Consider the following 19,924-nt stretch of genomic DNA (forward strand, 5'->3'; position numbering starts at 1 on the left):
ATCAAGTGAATATCATATATATACTGAAAAATTTAATCAATATGTCTTCGATACAGTATAGCTGTACGTAATGTTGTACCCATGGTATCCTATGATGCCTACTATGCATAAAATTCTCATTTATGGACAAATTGTGATTAAAAATGCACTGCTGCCGCCTATAAGACAACTATTAGACGTATTAAATAGACTGTTATTAATATTAGATCCTCTTTTGACTAGATTGAGATGAAAGCCAAAACATTAAAGCCTTGATTATTGCTTGATTATTTTGTGTATATATTTTACATTATAGCTTTACATTACATTTTGACTTAAAAATCACAAAAAAATCGCCGCCTAAATTGGTGAAATACCCCTGTGTGCGGCGTGCATGAGCTAGGTAAAGACAGAGTAGATGAGCTGCACTCTAATCGTTTTCTCCACAACTGCGACAGGTATGATTGAAAGGATTTAAAAGATTCAATCCTCTAGTATGGTTCCCTAGTTTGCAGTGACCTGTAAGTAAACCTAACATAAGATTGATATCTCTATGGGGCATCTCAATCAGAATATTTTAGTAAAAAATAACCACATTGCATACAAAAGTCTTCCCATATATTATTAAAAATTTCAGAAAGAACTTAGAACTTAGTAACAATTTGCATGATATTAATGATATGTCCAGATTACTTAGATGTTGCGAGTGCGGCCCTGAAGCATCCTTTAACTCGTGTGATCTGCAATTGTCTAAAATATTCATATGACCGGATGTTACACAAATTGATGTAAATAATATTCTTATTTGATAAAAAGGATGAAGTGGAAGAAATAAAAGCTTATACATTAGTTTTTATTTCTTTTATTAATTAAAATTAATTAAAAATAGGAGCTACGGGTATTCTAAACTAACATAAATAATATCCTGAAAGTGTAATGCAATGTTTGCATCTTTAGGAAAAGTATATGTGGCTTGGTCAAACACCGTTTTTATAGTTTCATGTTTTACTCTTATCGATCTCTTATCGTTATTCAACCATTCGCATGGTATCCAATTTCTTGTCATCAATTCTAAGTACATTAAGACTGAAAAGTTTTCGGAAATTCTCATTTAAAATTCGCGCGCTGTATATTTTTCGATATTTTAAGTTTATGTAGTTTGGCAGCACTGTCCTTAATTACTATGCCAAAAATGAGCTCGATCTGTCAGACAGTTCGTTTACGGCAGCTGTTGAAACCAGTTCACCTCAGTAGTGCGTTGCGAAATGTCTTCGACGGTCGTACGACCGTCCTGGAAGGCTTTGTACCACTCATAAACTTGAGTTTTCGATAAAACTGATTCCCCATAAGCCTTTTGTAGCATTCGCAACGATTCTGCACACGAAATTTCGTTCGAAACACAAAATTTGATGCAAACTCTTTGTTCAATATTTTTTTCCATTGTTTTTTTCGCAACGCCCTACTGAGGTGAACTGGTTTCAACAGCTGCCGTAAACGAACTGTCTGACAGATCGCGCTCATTTTTGGCATAGTAATTAAGGACAGTGCTGCCAAACTACATAAACTTAAAATATCGAAAAATATACAGCGCGCGAATTTTAAATGAGAATTTCCGAAAACTTTTCGGTCTTAATGTATGCTACTGTTTGTGGTGTTTATTTTCTTCACCTAAGACTGTTTTCGTACAACAATATTTTAAACCCATTTTACTCCTAATTTAATTTTCTTTTATTTACTAGATATCGAGATTCATTGAACATTGAGCTATGTAATATACTAACATTATGTATATGGTTTGAAACTTATTTATAGTCGATCTACAGTAATTGGTCTTGATCTCGTGTCCGATCACTTAGCTGCCAGTTGTCTTCTACAGAAACTATAGTTTTATTGCCTTTTTTTGTAGTAGAGCGACTAGGGGGTGCATCACTAATATACATATTTTTAAAGTGAAGTAACGTAGCATACAACGTATTTTTCCCCTTATAAACAAAATTGTAGTCAAATTTTATAATATACCAATTTTTTTTCCAAAACCTGCTGATCTTTGTTTTGCAACAACTTTAAGTGTAAAAAATTAATCTCAATAACATGTTTCTTAACTATATATATATATATATAATACTTAATATCATTCTTATTGTAAAATACATTTCGAAAAAGATTGGATTCAAATTATAAATTACGTACATGAAGAACAGTTTTTAAATCGTAAAATGTATAGTCATCGACTTATACATATGTCTAGAACTTTAATAAGATTTATCAATATAACTATATCCAGCTATGTGTTTGTATGTATTGGATGACTGAATTCTATAATTGGCATGTCGAAAGAATGTAATGTTAATCAAAAGAAAAAAATCACGTTTTTTGTATTATCAATAGTTATGGTATTTGGTATGTGATATATAACATAGTCGCGATACAAATAACAGAGCTCTATAAAAGTCAGAGATAAAGAAAAAAGTTGTCAAGAGATCTTGACCCTTTGAACTCTGTGCACTTACTGCTATGGATTACAATTATATGATATCTTCTGAAAAATAGGTATGTTACTACGAGTCCTTTGTTAGTCGCAGAGTTGATATCCGAATTCTTTAACTCCTAGCAATCAATTTTTTCAAATTTTGATGTAAATAAATAAAAAATGAAGTCAATTCTTGAGAATATCATATAAGTAGAAGTATAATGTGTTTTGTGTGTGTGTGTGTGTCTCCATATGTTAGATGCTATTTACATTAAAACAAAAACGGAAATTCACTGTATTGATGTGCCATCTACAATTTTAAATAGATGCAATATAGAAGTTGAATTACGTCGAAATATTTGGATTATTTGAATATTATCAATACTTGAAAGTACTCATGCAAGTGCGTTTCTGATCCATTGCGGGCAAGCATTAGCCCATCTTGTTAACTTTTTAATATTTACATAAATTTGCAAAATGTTATAAAGGCTTGACCTTATTCGAATCACCTCATCCACTTTATTTAAAGTTGTTACTTCTTTAGGACATCCTGACCGCTCAACAGTTTTGGTGATTTTACGATCATAATTCAAACATGAAGAATATAATTTTTGCTATCGTTGTTTCAGATTTTAATTGTCGGTTTATATCAATTACTTTTATTTAATGGAACTAATGTTCTAGAGTAGAGAGTAAACTAACTATATGGAGTGGTTAAGTTTTTTTGTACTAACAATGATGCTCGCAATGTACTAATTTTTTTTATAAGACCTCTTCGATAATAGCGTTACAACAAATAAGAACAATGTGTTCAATTTTTTAACGTTTTCTTAATCTTAATCCTTTTAGGTTTTTTTTCAGAAGATTTTCTTCAATTATGTAGGGTATTTATTGCAGTAATGTTAAGCGAAATATGGTTCCGAACTGACTCATAAACTTGGTCTTATGCTATGCTGGGTAGACCATATTTCGGTAGATCAATTTTTTTCAATGTAGCTGTTGAAGTTCAATGTCAATGAATATGGATATGACATTCAATACGTATTTTTTGTCGTCATAAGTTTTGAATTAAAATTTATTACCTATCAGAGCTATAAATTAAGTATACTTAAGTATACGAATATTTAAGTTATCCCGAATTATTATTTTAAATATGAAGAGTATATTATGTTGAGGCTAGTTGAGTCAGTGCACCTGAGCACTTTTACTCTCTATTAACTGCGAGGATTCTTCCAAACCCCTCTTTGCGCCTTGACTAGATTATTGTTTATCGCTTTATCAGATTAAGCAATAATTGAACTCAGATCTACATACCTCCCCGAGGAGCCTGTAACCATTCTGAGATTTGATTTGCAACACAACGTATCCTTACAGTTTCAGAAACCTTTTTTGATTTATGTTTGTCTACTAAGTCTTTGAAAATCAACCGCGAGATTTATTTTTCGTAGTGATTTGAAACATGTTTGAGTAAAGTTCAATGTTGTGTTAATATGAATAACTTGTAGTTTTTACGACACAGGAATACTTTAGCTCCATTAATCTTATGCGTACTGTGTAACATTTATTTTGCACCATGGCAAATCATTTTTGCAATATTTTCATATAATTTATTAACATGCATTTTTTCTGAACAAAAAAAAAAAAATTTTCTATAACTTGTGTTATCTACTGTAAATTATATACACACATACAAATATATATATGACATTTCGTCTGTCCTTAACCTGTCACCGTCTGTCCACTTTCTCGGCTGGTGCGCAAGGTTTCAATAAAATATTTATAATATAGATATTTTTTACATATATTATAATCAATATAAGTTTATATTATATTTATTTAGACTTTTCTTTGCACTATACTGCATATATTGTGTTAAGCACTTAACAGCACTAGATATGTTTGCTATCAAAATAAATTAAATAGTAAACATATATCCTTAATTTTTTATTTTTATTGACCCATATGTAAATATATTTTCATATGTATGTGTGTGAGTGTTAACATATACATAAATAATATCTTCATTGAACTCAAATTTGTTTTCCTGACACATCCTTTAGAGATCTGCTGATATCAGATCAGATATCTGTCGTTAGGGGTCAAATCTGATTATGATGATGATTATAATTATGAGGGAAGATGAGGAGATAATGTGGAGACATCGTCTTCCTGGCAAAGTCTTTTCTTCTTGAAGTCAAGTCGTTTTATTACAATTTGTTCCTTCAAGTGTATTAATAACAACACATAATACTTGCTATTGATTCTTCTTCCCTTCTGAAGGCAAGCGATGAGTAAATTACCATCTACATTTTAAAATATAGTGGTATTAAGCTCGTCAATAGCTTATTAACTGTGTTTTTGTATACTTTTGGTAAATTATACTATTTGCCGTCCTTTCAACTGGCCGCCGACTTGATTTTGGAGTGTGGCGATAATAGATCTATTGTTACATATTGCATAAACATCACTTTAAGCTTCTGCTGATTTTAAATTTCCTTTTGTTTTAACTATTTTTATTATATTATTATTATTATATAATTATTATTATATAATTATTATTATTATATTATTATTATTATTATATTATTATTATTATTATATTATTATTATTATATTATTATTATCATATTATTATTATATTATTATTATTATTATATTGTTATTATTTTATTAATATATTATTAATATATTGATGTATTTGTTAAAGAGTACTTATTAACAATTTATCCACTGCAAGAAACTATATACTGTTGGTTTTATTGACTTGACTTTTCTCTAGAGTCTAAAATATTTTATTCTTTCTTAAAAAAAAAAAAGAAATTTAATAAAAATAGAGAGTTGTGGTTATAGAGTTATATGTGTATATGTTATACAGTTGTCTTTATTGGCATTAATAATAACGTTTGTGCTTTAAATTCTTTAGCACTATTCGATAATAGTTAGCTAGTTGAGTTTATTTGACTGACTGTATAAGTATTAAATTAAATTTATTATTGTTTTTGTATATTCAATTTTTCTAAAAAACTAAAAAGCATAAAATTCATAAAATATTTCACTGCAAACAGTAAAGGTTGAACTATTGAGTAATTTATTAAACTGAAGACATCTTTAATATCCTAAAGTTGTTTTTACTTATTTGTTGGAAAATTCTGAAAAACTTAATTTTTACTTTGGTATAATAATTTTCATTTTTTATACTCCACAAAAGTTTTTCTTTTTCAAGTTTTTTTTCGGTTCTGCAAACAATAGGAAAATTCACCTTATTATGCCAACAATATTCAACCTATTAACAACAATGCAACCTAAGACACTTTAGCGTTATAACTTCCGTTGTGAGGTTTTAACATTAGCTAGCACTTTGTTTGCTAATCCAGCTGGAATTTCTGCGTTTGATTTGAGTTCTCTTGTACGTACGTACCACCAGTATATGTTTGTGTGTATTCGATTCTAGCTGGTATTATTCAAGTTACCATCGTCACGCTAATTACGTGGCAACGTTGTGCTCGCGCCAGCTACATTTCTAACATATTACTACTCCATAGAAACGGTATGGTATGCATCGTTGAGTACACCATTTCTGCATTACAAGGGCCTCGAATGGTTTCTTATAAGCCAGCGTTTCCTCCTTGCCAGTGTCAGCTTTAATTTAAGCATTGCCTCTCCGACTATGACGTTTTGCGGTTGTCTTACTGTTGTGCCCATTGTGCATTCAAACAGTTTTAATTACATACAAACCTAAAATGAATTGTTGCCATAGATTCTCTGTAGTTGATAGGTTTTCATTTGAATGTGCTTAGTACGCTTTAGTTTCTATTTGAAATGATAATTGCAAGCATTTTCGTTTTGGTGAAACCTATTTGATTAGCATTATTACAAACCTATTTCATATTTCAAATAAAAAACGTAATAAAATTCCAAATACTTTGTAAAAATTATGAATAAAAGACTGAAATATTGAACACTAAATGCATGCAAGTATAATCTCTAACCGATGTTGGAATATATATCTAAAGATTGTATAACTAAATTTATATATTTATTGTATATTTATTGCAATTAATTCAATTTTTGCATAATTTGTTCTTATGTCTGATGGTCTGATAATCCATTTAAGATCCTAGGCTTGCTGAGCAATATTCCACTATTCATTACCTTCTTGCTACAGTTCTCAAGTTGTACCATCAATCTAACTCTTCCCTGGTCATTCTCTTTTAAAAATTTCAAGCAGATTATGATAGACATATGTATGTGTTCTAGACTTGCTAAACAATGTTCCTCTATTCATCTCTTTTTTGCTACCGTTCTCTAATTGTGTGCCAGTTTATATGTACTCAAGTTATTTTTAACTCCATCGATCCATTTCTTTCCTAGTAATCCTCTTTTGAGAGTTTTCAGGATTTTAAATTTGAGTTTTTTCTGCTAGGTTCTTTCGATAGGTATTCTGAACATATCTCTGTGTGATTTTAGTTTTTGGGTTTTTCGTGAAATTCATTACCATTATTATCTTAAGAATAGATTCTTTTTGACTGTATATTTGAAAAAAACATATATATATATATATTGAAATAAATGTTACAAAAATAACACTATAATAATAAAAAAATTTGAATTCAATGTAAGTCATGATAGTTTTAATTTTATCATATTATCAGCTAATGCATGATTTGCCGGAAAAGCTCAATTGAATACATAGAACAACATATAAACAATATACTACTAAATGAAGCTAATTTTAAAATTATTCATAATATTTATGAGAGACTTTGCATAGACAGATGAATGTTGTGAATGCACTAAATATATGCGAAATATATACATATATATTAAAAAAAATATTCTCTATAAGTATAGTATATAGTCTATCGGACTCTTTATTTCTCACAAATATATTGTGTGCTTCCTTGTGTAATTTGAAAGCCATAAGTTATTTAAAGTATTTTATATCTTCTCATAGTATCAACTAATCACATATATCAGATTCTTATTATTTAAATAATAAATATAACAAAAAAATGTGTTGTGAAGTACGAATTTATTTCGTCTTGTGATGGGATTTATTTATAATCTTTGTGGAAAATAATTTATTTATTTTGGCTTCAATAAGTTTTTATCAATTTGAACAGGCCTTTACTTTTTGTCTTAAGAAAATATTTTTTCCGTAGTTCATTCTCTTAAAATTATTAAAACTTAAAATTAATCAACTTATTCTATTGAATAGGGTAAAAGTTATTGCTATTAGGTAAGCTGTATCTTGCCCTTAATTGAGGTGAATAATATGTCAGTAGTATATATATTTTTACTAAATATAGATAGTAAATATATTTTTATTATCAAACACTGAAACTGCTTTAAATGTCTTGAGTTCAGCTTTCGTTTTTCATTACTACACAGTTTAATACAAATTTCTCTTCTTTTAGTTCCCAGTTATTCCAGGCAAGCTCCTTTCCTTTTCTGTCCTTTCCTTATTCTGTATTATTTTTGTAAAACAAACTCAAAATTTTAAACGTTGTTATATGAGCAGTTTTCTTTAAAAGTGGTGTAAGTTCATACTGATAAAAAAATTAATTAATGATGAAAATAATTACAAATTATTATGAACTTTTAGTTCCAGTTTCCTCAAAAACATACTCGTACTACTATTTAATTCAAAATTGTTCTATATAATTGCTTTAGTGCATTCTTATAGTTTCCTCGAATTGCGCTTTTTGTTTTGACTTGCAGAGGGTGATGACTTGGCATTGCCCTACCTAATATTACCGGTGTCCATTGCATATTATAAACGTATCATATATGTTCCACATGCAGGATCCAATAATTTTCATGATAATAAGGTTAATATGTACACATCAAACTAAACTATTGCATCCAGGGGTGCCCAAGAAATTGCTTTATATTGCTTAAAGCATTTAGAAAATGCAACCACGGAACAACATGTAATAGTCTACAGTCATATGTGCACTAGATAGCATAGAAATATGAAATTGATTTTAATGTGGCTTAAAGTTGTTCAGTCCAGTCTCTCAAGAAGAGCGTAGAAATAATTGACCATCAATTTTTATATTCTTGCCAAACTTATCTACCAAATAATGCCGATTTTAAAACTACCGAGACTATGTTATGAAGAACATTATATTATATTGACCTTTAGAGAAAACTCTAAGAAAAGCTTTAAAAGATGCAATTCTAAGAAGGCAAGAAAATATTAATAGTGAAAAAGTAAATTAAATTTAAATCAAATTATTATTTGAAAATTTGAGTTTATAACAAATATCCATATTTTTCAAATTAATGAAATGCAAAATGTTATATATTCCCATATAAAATTAAATACACTTACATCACTTACCGTTTTAAAGAAAACGGCTCTCTTATATAGTAGTCGTCTGATTTATCGAAAACTGTCTTATACAGCCTCTTATCAAAGAATTCTTTAAATCTAATGAACACATTAAAGGTATATAACTTTCATAGTTCAGTTATAATTTTTTGAAAACTTAATTGATTTTTAGTAGGGCTCGAATAGAAATGAAACGACAACAAAAAAAGTTTTAGTTAACTTATTGAAATTTGGCTGACCATACAACACTGTTTCGTGTATTCCTAAGTACTCATCATCAGTGATCTTAGGAAATATTCGGCAATAAAATGGGCCATTATTTCTAAGTGGATCCACATGGCAATTGTAATATGTACTCTACACAAACTATTGAATTTGAATTTACTTAGTAATTTACTTAGTGAAATAAAGCAATTCATTACTTTTATTTCCACTCAACAGACAAGAGTGCTTGTATAGATTTCCATTTATTTATTATAATAATTTGCAATCTTATTATGTTTATATAATAAAAAGCTAAAACTAATTTTATTTTTCAAATAAAATAATTATTACAATTTCTATTTATATATTATTAATATTTTTTTAAATTGAAATTTGACATTGGATTTTGTGGGATGCAAAATAACATTTTTGCTTGATTGTTTTTTAAATAATTTTTTGTTAATAAATCCAAATTCAGGTATTATTTCTGATATATCAAATTTCAAACAACATTGTACCTATAGGAAAACAAAGTGTTAGAGTAAATTTTTTATATAAACCAAGCATGAAAGGAACTCAATACCAAACAAACAAATGAAGCAAAATGTGTACTCATTTAATGGTTGGTTTATTTAACGAATAAACTGAAAGAGGAGGGGTGACGTTGAATATAAGGCAAATATTGATATATTTTTTTAGAAGTTACTGTTGAAATTGCGAATATAAAATTCTTTTTTTTTTTTATTAATACCTAATATATTAAAGTACAATATGTTATACTATACATATATCTTTGAAGTAGGTGTAAATTTACTTTCGAACTCAAACATTTTTCGTTCTGTTTTAATATAAAAATATATGATCGACCTATAATTTAGTTCTAATTAAAATATAATTGAATAACATATAAAATAAAATGATATATAATAAAATATGTATTTAAAAATAGATCCTCGGAACTGATCAAAAGAGATCGCGTGAACACCACTGCAAGGCTTACTGCAGTTCTTTCTGGTCATTGGTGTATAGGAACCCACGCAGATTATGTGCATTCCTCATAACCCTCACTGCAGAAGCTGTGCAAACCTGCAGTAAAAAGAAACCATAATACATTTTCTCTGTGAATGCCCAGCTTTGGCTTTCAGAAAATATAGGTTCTTATGAAGACTCTTCTTTGATAGTTTATCAGACTGTTTATCGGAAAAGACGAAAGATCTATTAAATTATTCAAATTCGGCGGGATGGATTTAGTCTTTACTCTTCTATACTAGGGTTCTTGCGAGGAATGTGTTAGCAAAACGGCGAAAAATCGCTAATTGAGGTGCACGCAACCATGTATTCAAATATATATGTTCTCATGATGTATAGAAATACAATATGAAGCAAATGCTGTTTTGACTTTTCCACACCGTTCTTATTTCTTATGCTGTGTTTGTGTTCAGCCAGTCTTGTATGTCTGGTCGCATACGTTGTACCCAACACCTTCGCAGTAGATTTGGTGTATATAAGTTTTATATTTTGTTTTTCAAGTTGGAGTATTGTAAGTTCATTAACTTCTCAGATCTTACTATGATATTATAACTTAATTTGTCATATTTGTTTTTATTTAATAAAGATTTTGGTTCCAATTTTATTTTTTTTTCAAACAAAAATATCTTAACGATTTTTTAATATCCATTCTCTTCAAAAATTAAAAACTTTTATTTAATTAATTATTTATAACATATATAACAAAATAAATTGGTAAAAGAAAATAATATGTCTAAAGAACTAAGAGGTACTGGCAGGAGAGGACATATTCTTCTTACTATTTTTATTAAAAAAACTTTATTGATTTTTCGTTTTTAATTTATATTTAAATAGAATAAAATCTATGCATGTATTCTGAAATCTATATATAATTATTAGGTTTTAAAGTCATTTGAAATTGATTCGATATAGAACTGTGAATACTTAAAAAATTAGTTTTCATAAAAAGAGCTTATTTATGTTCTGCTCTTTCTAATCATAGAAAAAGCACCCTAGGTAAACCGCTTTTCAAAAAAATCGGTAAGCTTATATTAATAACTTGCATAGTACCTAAACTACATAGATAAGATTTAACCGAGCTGTTTAGGAATACCCAATTACACAGTAGGCAAGAACAATGTGCTATCAAAAGAGTCCAAAAACCCTCATTGAATTTACGCCTTGAATCCCCACATGATCCAACCATCAGCACAAAAAACTTATAAATACTTATAAATAATAATAATAACATGATTAATTGTAAATTTAACATGACCCTTACAAATTTTAATTTTTACCACATCGTTTCGACATATTTTTTTTTTTGCTAATTTTTAGTAAAATTGCTTTTTTTGTATAAAATTGCTTTTTTTATATATAAAATTCAGAAGATATTGATTACAATTGTCAACACGTTCTCGTATACAGACGTTTCTTATATATATGTTCTACATATGTATGTAGCTTTATGAGTGGAGTTGGCATACGTCGATATTCGTTATGAGTTAACACAAAAAATGTTGACCTTAATTTCTTGACCATTGAAATTTAAAACTCTTTAAAGCAATCCTAATATTTACACACGATTGACTAAAATATAAATTAATGTTTTTTATTTAAAAATAAGTAAGCAAAATAAAGAGTGAATTTTTTATATATTTATATTTATTTATATTATCATTATATAATAATTATAATTTTTAAATATAATATATATAAAATATACATATATGTATAAAAATAAGATTTAGTAGTACTTTAGTAAAATTACTTAATAAAAATTAATTAAGTATAGAATATATATTATATGTATGTATTATTATATATAATGTAAATAATATAATATAATAAAATATATATATAATGTAATAAAATATATATATAACATAATAAAATATATATATAATATAATAATATACATATATATAATATATGTCAGATATTTCTGCTACTAGAATTTTTTGATATTTTATATAAAATTTATACGTAAATATTTTGTATATATGTATATATAGTATTCATATATTCATAGATTCGTATATTATAAATAAACATATAAAAGCTAGTATTATTTAAATGTGAAACGGACCCGGTTTTTAGGATTTTACAAATTGACGAAGAATTTTGTTAAATTTTACTATTTTTAGTATTCCATTATTACTTCTTCACATTTAGCTATAGCTTGATTATCAATATATTGCGCTTTAAAATTGTAGATTTTATCAAAATCCGTAGGCAAATTTGGGTGGCCTGAAAATTATGTAGAGTGGAAATTGAATGTGGAGAGAAGTGTATGAATTTTTTAAATTGTGCTATGCTTTTATAAAAATCGGTATCAATGGTTATATTACTGGCAGTAGCTTTAAGAATCTCAAACTGATATTAAGAATAAGCTAGTTGAGAGACTAAACTTTCTTAACTCTTTTGTAAGGTTTAAGAATTATTTATTTTTCGTTGAACAAGCATTGCAGCAATATTATTTATTTTATTTCTTTAAATATTTTATTTCTTTAAATAATACATCATATTTAAGAGTATGATATATTACATAATATATTGATATTTATATCAGAACCTCTTTTGTTTCCATAACAATTTACAAATGCATTAAAACATAGCTGATATTAACAGCTGTCGTTAACAAATCGACACAATCAGGTGTGCTCACGAGTTAGCGTAACTGGTTGCACTTTTACTCGTTTACCGAGGGCGTTACAAGAACTCGTGAATATCCCTATTGTTATAGTTAATTTCAATAGAGATAGACAGTAACGTCACAATAAAATTAATTATAAAATCGGTTTCAAATATTTTGTTACAACAAAAACATATCTTACATGTCAATAGACTTTAACATGCACTATCACTTTACCGCTGTTTTTATACTATAAAAATCTGGTAATTTGAGGTTAATTTAACGGTTAAGTGTAGTAAAAACTTACCGTCTTCATATCTTTTTCTTAATTTACAACCGTGCATATAAATGTGGATCAACCATTGGCTATTTTACTATAATCATTTCAATAACTAATAATTAGGAGATAATATTGTGGTTCTTTATTTATAAATATGTATGTCAGCAAATTCCTGTATAATTGCTGAATTTCTTTCATTAATTCCATACGATTTTTCGCGGGTAAATACTCGTTTAAGCTATTACAGATAATTTAAATAGTTTTAAATAAGATATAAAATTAAAATAAATAAAAAAATTAATGTCCTGCTTTGCTTTTATATATCTGTTGGACACATATACCACTTTAAATAAAAACAATTCAATTCTTTTTAGTATTCTTTTCACACACTTTCATGATATTAATGTGCTCTTAATGTGAGCCTAATTTGTTACTAATTTGGCAAATTGATTTGGGCAATTTCGTTGATTTCTTATCAATTTCGAAGCAGTTTGTCTTAAGTGAAAACGTTTAATATTAACTGTTTAAGGAGTGTCACTAGTTGTGAAACTAAAATTTCTAGTGAAATTAGAAAAAAAAATGATGAAGTCATAAAAGAAGTTTATAAAATTAGGATGGTATAATTTATTCCAAAGGCATTTGATATTCGAATATGATGACTTCATTTGGTTGGCTATTAACTATTCTGTGAATATTGTGTGCTTTACATATATGTATATATATCTACAAATGTTAATAACATTTCGTTAAGTAGTTGATTTTGAGGTCATTCTTTCACTTTTATTTTCATTGGGCTCTGGCCTGTCAATTTGTATTGAAAGTAAAAATTATTACTAATGTTTTTTTAGTTATTTTTATATCATAAGAGTAGTAGATATACGTAATAGTTATATATGTAAACAGGTTTTCTTGTTATGCTTTTCAAGTATTTTAATGGTCGATTTATGGACGAGGCAAGTACAAAAGTAATATAGAAATGTGTCATTTAAGCGTAATATATACTTAAGTTAAAAATTTTACTACATTCTACAACTAAAAACCAATGCCAGCAGTCATACGAAGTTTTTTGCTTTCATTGGAATTACTCATTTTTTGTCGTTAGAAGCATTTTAATTAAATAAATTTTTAATGTCGACAAGTGAGTTTTGTTTTGCATATTTAGCGATTTTTTTTATATAAATAGTAAATAGTAGAAAATGACATAATTTTTGTATGACTTCGAGCTTGCATCTTTTTTTTTACTATAATTTTTAAAATTATTTATATGTTATATTAAATTTTTTGTTTTTTACTACAAAAAAAATGATTGAATATTTTTGTTTTAAAACTTTACAAGTATTTAAAAACAAAATTTGAAAACAATTTTCCTAATTGTTATGGGTGTGTTGATCAAATTTAGTTAGTAACATTTAAAAGCTTTAAAGCTGTTAATAGCTCTCATTAAGAATCGTTTTAAGAAAGCAAAACAAGTGTTTGATCGCTTAAATAAAGTCTGGAGATCATCTCAGTTATCGCTCCGAACTAAAAGCAAAACAAGAGTTTGATCGCTTAAATAAAGTCTGGAGATCATCTCAGTTATCGCTCCGAACTAAAATATATGGATGTTCTACATGGATGCCAATCTTGGAACGCTGCGGTAAACGAAATCAATGCACTGCAAGTTTTTATAAATCAGTCATTACGCAAAATTGTTGAAGTATTTTGGCCAAATACAATTCCAAATGAACGTTTATGGTCTTTAAAATTCAGCAAACACCTATAAGAACCGAAATCAAAAAACGCAAATGGGACTGGGTTGGCCACACTTTACCACTTTAATTACAACCCAAGTACGGCTTTGGGTCATTAGCTTTGGCTAATGAACACCGACTCTGTGCATAAACCTTGTCAGGGTACAAATGTTAAATATAAGAAATAATTCCAAGATTATTGATGATGGGTATTTCGCAGTACTTAAAACAGCTGTATCACAGCTGGTCAACCAAAAATTCAATTAATAAATAATAAAAATAATACTTGTACTATCCGAAGTATCTCCCTAGTAAAACCATTAGTTTATATTAAGAATTTAGTTTTTTTCGTCAAAGCAGACGTTAAAAATCAATATTATTATTAATATGATTTACATGCCAATAAATCTATCTTATAAAATAATACTTGTACTGTCCAAAGTACCTCCCTAGTAAAAACAATAGCTTATATTAAGGATTTCGTCAAAACAGACGTTAAAAATCAATATTATTATAAATGTGATTTACATGTCATTAAACCTATCTTACTTGGGGTTAAAGATAATTTTTTTTATACAATAGTTTATATGTACTTCAAATTAAAATTGAAAATAGCTGAAACAGTTTATAAAAAACTAGTTAGTTTACACTCGTAGTACTTAGAATAAACATTTCTTATATTGTTTTTTTTTTATATTGAATATTTAGAATACACTACAGTTTTTTTATTGGTATAAAAATTCGGATTAATCTTGATAGTTTTGATCATGTTTCAATAACATCAACAGAGAGCGGCTATTCACGGTTAAATCAGTAAATCTTTAGAGACACTGGTGCTTGACATTTAATTTCACAGTCGATGGTAAGGAAAAACCATCAATTTTTTTTTAAGACCTCTCGCTTAAATGGGCCCGATAATTTGTTTCTCTATGAATAACTTAATTGAAAAATCGTTCATACTGTAATAGACAATATTCGGCGAGTAGATGCATTGTATAAGCGCAACGAACGAATCTATTTTTTTTTTTGTTTGAACATCGTAAGATCTTTTTAGAACTTGTAGGTCTTTCTAGGTCTTTCCGTGAGCACGTTTTTTAAATTTTTTTCTTTTAAATTAAGACACTTGTGTATTTATTACTTGAAATATGGAGTGTGGAAACAAGTGTTGCCACTAGTTTGAAACCTTTAACTTGATTGCACTTAAATTGGACCTCTATGTATTTAATATATGTATAGTATATATTATTATTAAAAAGTGAAACAGTTTGATTAGGATTTCAATATAGTTAACACATAAGAAGTAATCTCATGGTTTAGATAAAAGTTTTGATAAAAATTTTCTTATGTTTTTATCAATATACACTTTAAAGCAACTAAACTAATACTGTTAATGTTTAATATTTAAAAATATTTGAAATATTAAATGAATTAAATGAATTTTAAAAACTAAATGTAGGCAGAAAAAAATTTAAATTTCAAAAATTCAGACATTTTTTCTTTTTCTTTCAAAATCTCAATATTTTTTTCTTTTCTTTTATATAATTAATTTATCATATAATATATGTATGTCAAATACTATTTTATTAAAATAAATATTTTTGTTTTTATTATGATAAATATTAGTTTATTTATAGGCACCACTTATCCAAATCTGCGAATCAGAAGTAACAGATAAGCGGGTAAATATATTTTAGCCAAAAAAAAAAAAGAATATATGTATATATATAAATATATTTTTTTTAAAATTGATACGAAAACAATTTATTCCATTGTGTTTTTATAATTTCGTAAAGGTATTTCTTATGAATTTATTTTCGTTCCATATGTGGTGAGCGAGTCGAAATTGGTCTTTCATATCTGCATTTTTACACGTTTGCCTTCAAATACTTGTACCTTTTCATAGTCATAAGCTTTGTAATGGAATTATTTTTAAATGCGATAAAGATAAGTACTACAAAATACTAAAAAATTTGTTTTTAATGGAGTTCAATTGTAATTTAAATTTATTTCTATAAAGTCCACTACAAGTACGTAGCTAAGGGAGAGGGTAAATTTAGGAATTGGACTAGTGCGTCCCGAAATGAATCGATGGACTTTATGCATATATATATCTTTATTTATTATTGATACGCCATGACATGATTGAATTGTAAACGAAAGTATAGTTGATTCAGCAGTTTAGGTGAAAGTAAATTTTCTGACTTTGGATCAGCTCCTACATATTTCTGCATTATGTGTTATCTTACTTAATTAATCAATATATTATAAAATTAATTTTTCTTAATAGAAGAATTGATGCATATGAAATCCAATCTAATTTTGCAATATAAATTCTTTCGCGACATTTTTTAATTTTATTAAAAAGAGTTTATTTTAAACTCTGTCTCTCTCTCTCTCTCTTTCTGTCAACTGGAGCCATTCTTATCATGTTTATTTCCTTACAAGTTATGACAAATGCTGTTCTTTGAACTTTTGTGGTAGTAGTTGATAATTATTTCATTTTTAAGAGGCATATATTTTATATATCTGTATTTAATTATACAGAGTGTTTCGTTAGTAAGTAGCATGTATATAGAATTAGATTCTATATAAAGGAAAAAAAAGTAATAAAAGGAAAAAACTTAAATATATTAAAGTTAGGTTTAAGATTGTCATTTTCATTAATAGCCTTGCAGCAGTTGAAGATATTTGATTTTTATCTTTAAATTAAAGCTAGTCAGATAGTCCAGGTTGCAAACCGGTAAAATAAGTCAACAAACTGACATTAATATTTTTTTGAGAGAGTTGTCTAGCGTTTGCCTAGAAGTCGTTCAGGTCACAACATGTATAATCTCTCAGTTGTCTTGACATTTGTATAATAAAATTTTACATCCAGAGAATTATACAAGAATCGCTTACTGTAAAAGCTATACTGGATATTGTATGATTTATTGCACATCTTTTAGTCTTTTGTAACTCAAAAATCTTTTTAAATCTTCGCTTTGATTACTTGAAAAAACAAGTTTTTACGGACGTTTTTAAGGATGTAACGGAATAACAGCTTGTCTGGATCAAGCCATGAGATATATTAAAATACATATACTCAGCAGGTTCGATCTGATTTTATCTATAGAAGTTTCTTAGTAGTAATGTGATACTGAAATAAAGAATAATTATGAGAAGTAATAGGGCATTTACTGATCGATGACTATAACAAACTAACTAAACTACTAAGTGTTTTTTATTACTTTGGTAAAAATGCACAAAATCGCGGAAAAAACACAAACTAATTCAAATTAAAAGAGTTTGGGGTTTTAATGACTTAGATTTTTATTCTCCGTGCAATTTTCTTTAATATATTACAATATATTTCGGTTAATATTGAAAATGAGCTCTTTTTCTCATAAGACATTTTTTTTTAGTTTTCTGATTCATTAAATCATGATTTACTTTGAAAACACCCTGTATTTATAATACATATAACAGTGGTAAAATTGCAAAAAGTATAAAATTTTAAGTAAAAAATGTATAATGTATTTCAACTTTACTAAAATTACAAACTCTGTGGATTATTATTTTATTAAAAACAGTAAGACTTGTTTATATTTAAATTTATATTTAAAATTATTGCACGTACTTTATTATTCATAAAGTTCTTGTTTTATTTATTATAGAATTTCGAGATACTGTTGAAAGGAATCTAAAACACATTCTGTCTAAAACTACGGTTTAGACATGCCTTTGCCAAAGCGCTCTATTGAGCCGGTGCATGTGGCACGTTCTGTCTACCAGCAAGATGAACTACAATCTGTTGAATTGGAGACTGTAACAAATACGACCCTAACGAATATTATAAGACAATTATCATCATTATCTAAGCATGCGGAAGATGTATTTGGTGAATTGGCCCGTGATGTGGGCAACATTGGTGATAGAGCAAATTCGCTGCAGGCACGCATCGATCGACTGGCTATTAAAGTGACGCAATTGGATAGTACAGTTGAGGAGGTGCCACTTACCGATATAACACGAAAAAAGGCATTCAAGTCAGCTAAAGTTTTTGACCAACAAATCTTTTCACGTGCCACTATGCCAGCACCAATGTTAGAAACCTATTCACAATGTGATAAACCGCCGCCATTAGATAAATTAAATATTTATCGTGATGATGGCAAAGATGGGTTGAAATTCTATACGGATCCAAATTATTTCTTTGAACTTTGGCGACAGGAAATGCTTAAGGATACGGAACGTGTTATGCACGATAAGGGTAAAAAAATGCATAGACCACGACAAGATGGTACCAGTGGTAGTGGAGGCGCTGGTGGTCGAGGACATAAAAAACGAGTACGTACACCGCACAACACACGCGAAAAGCAACGACAAATTGCAATCGGACATGGTGAAACCCTAATGCCAAACAATGTTATTTATCGCACTCCTAATTCCGTTGTAAATGAGGAAGCAGGTTATGGCAGTAAGTATTACTTTTTCACTTCTATGCAGATAAATTTTTTTAAATAATTATCCAAAAATTAGTTAAATACTATTAAAAGTATATGTACAAAAATTTTTTTACAAAACCTCAGGATTTTAGTTTAAATTGGTGGCTTTTTTTATTGGTTTAACAATATAGATCTATTCATAGGTCAATTTATATGTACAATGTTTTTTATATTTTTGAACAATTGTAATATCATTTAATAGCCCAGCTTGTCGAAATTCACACAATTGATATCGACAATGCAACACACACTGGGAACACACTGAGCCGTAATCGTAAGAAACCGCCAAATGTGGTCAACGATGATTTTACATGTACGTACGACGACGGCAGCCGTAAAGAAACAAGTGCGGCCCTCGTTTAAATAGCGTAGCTAACATTAATGCCAAAATCAAATCAAATCAAATCAAATCAAACCAAACGCTCTGTTCACTGCCTTACATTTTCAAAACAAAGAACTGTGGCGGATTTAAATTTTGCAGTTACGCTTACTGATATAAAATTAATTTATAATTATATTAAAAATAAAAAAAATATTGCAAAAGTAATATCGGTATTTTCGAAAAGCTTTTTTAATTTTAATATAAAATTCCTGAATAATTAAAAGAAGTATATTTTGTTCTCTCACGTCTGTTGATGTTGTTGTAAATCGAAGTGGGAGGACCACATGGGTATCTGAAAAGACAAGTAGTTGAATGGATCTCTCTCGGAGTTTTTTTAAATTTAAAAATGATGCTTTATGAACTACTCGACATTAGTTTTTTTAGTCTTTTTCCTGTTTGTCGTATATCCATTTTT

The 19,924-nt window shown here is 28.0% G+C and overlaps 1 protein-coding gene across 2 annotated transcripts in view; it reads left to right on the forward strand.

Annotated features, from left to right (window-relative positions):
- Positions 1-19,924, forward strand: part of LOC119687534 (wiskott-Aldrich syndrome protein family member 2) — a 42,618-nt gene that overhangs the window by 13,215 nt on the left and 9,479 nt on the right. The window contains exons 2-3 of one of the 2 annotated variants that reach the window (XM_038101874.1): positions 18,297-19,099; positions 19,330-19,440. In XM_038101874.1, coding sequence (XP_037957802.1) covers positions 18,358-19,099; positions 19,330-19,440 — 853 coding nt within the window. In that variant the 5' untranslated portion in view covers positions 18,297-18,357. The remainder of the gene's footprint in view (positions 1-18,296; positions 19,100-19,329; positions 19,441-19,924) is intronic. The other variant, XM_038101875.1, reaches the window with a different exon arrangement.

This window comes from Teleopsis dalmanni, chromosome X, assembly GCF_002237135.1.
Source record: "Teleopsis dalmanni isolate 2A chromosome X, ASM223713v2, whole genome shotgun sequence".
NCBI classification, from domain to species: Eukaryota; Metazoa; Arthropoda; class Insecta; order Diptera; family Diopsidae; genus Teleopsis; species Teleopsis dalmanni.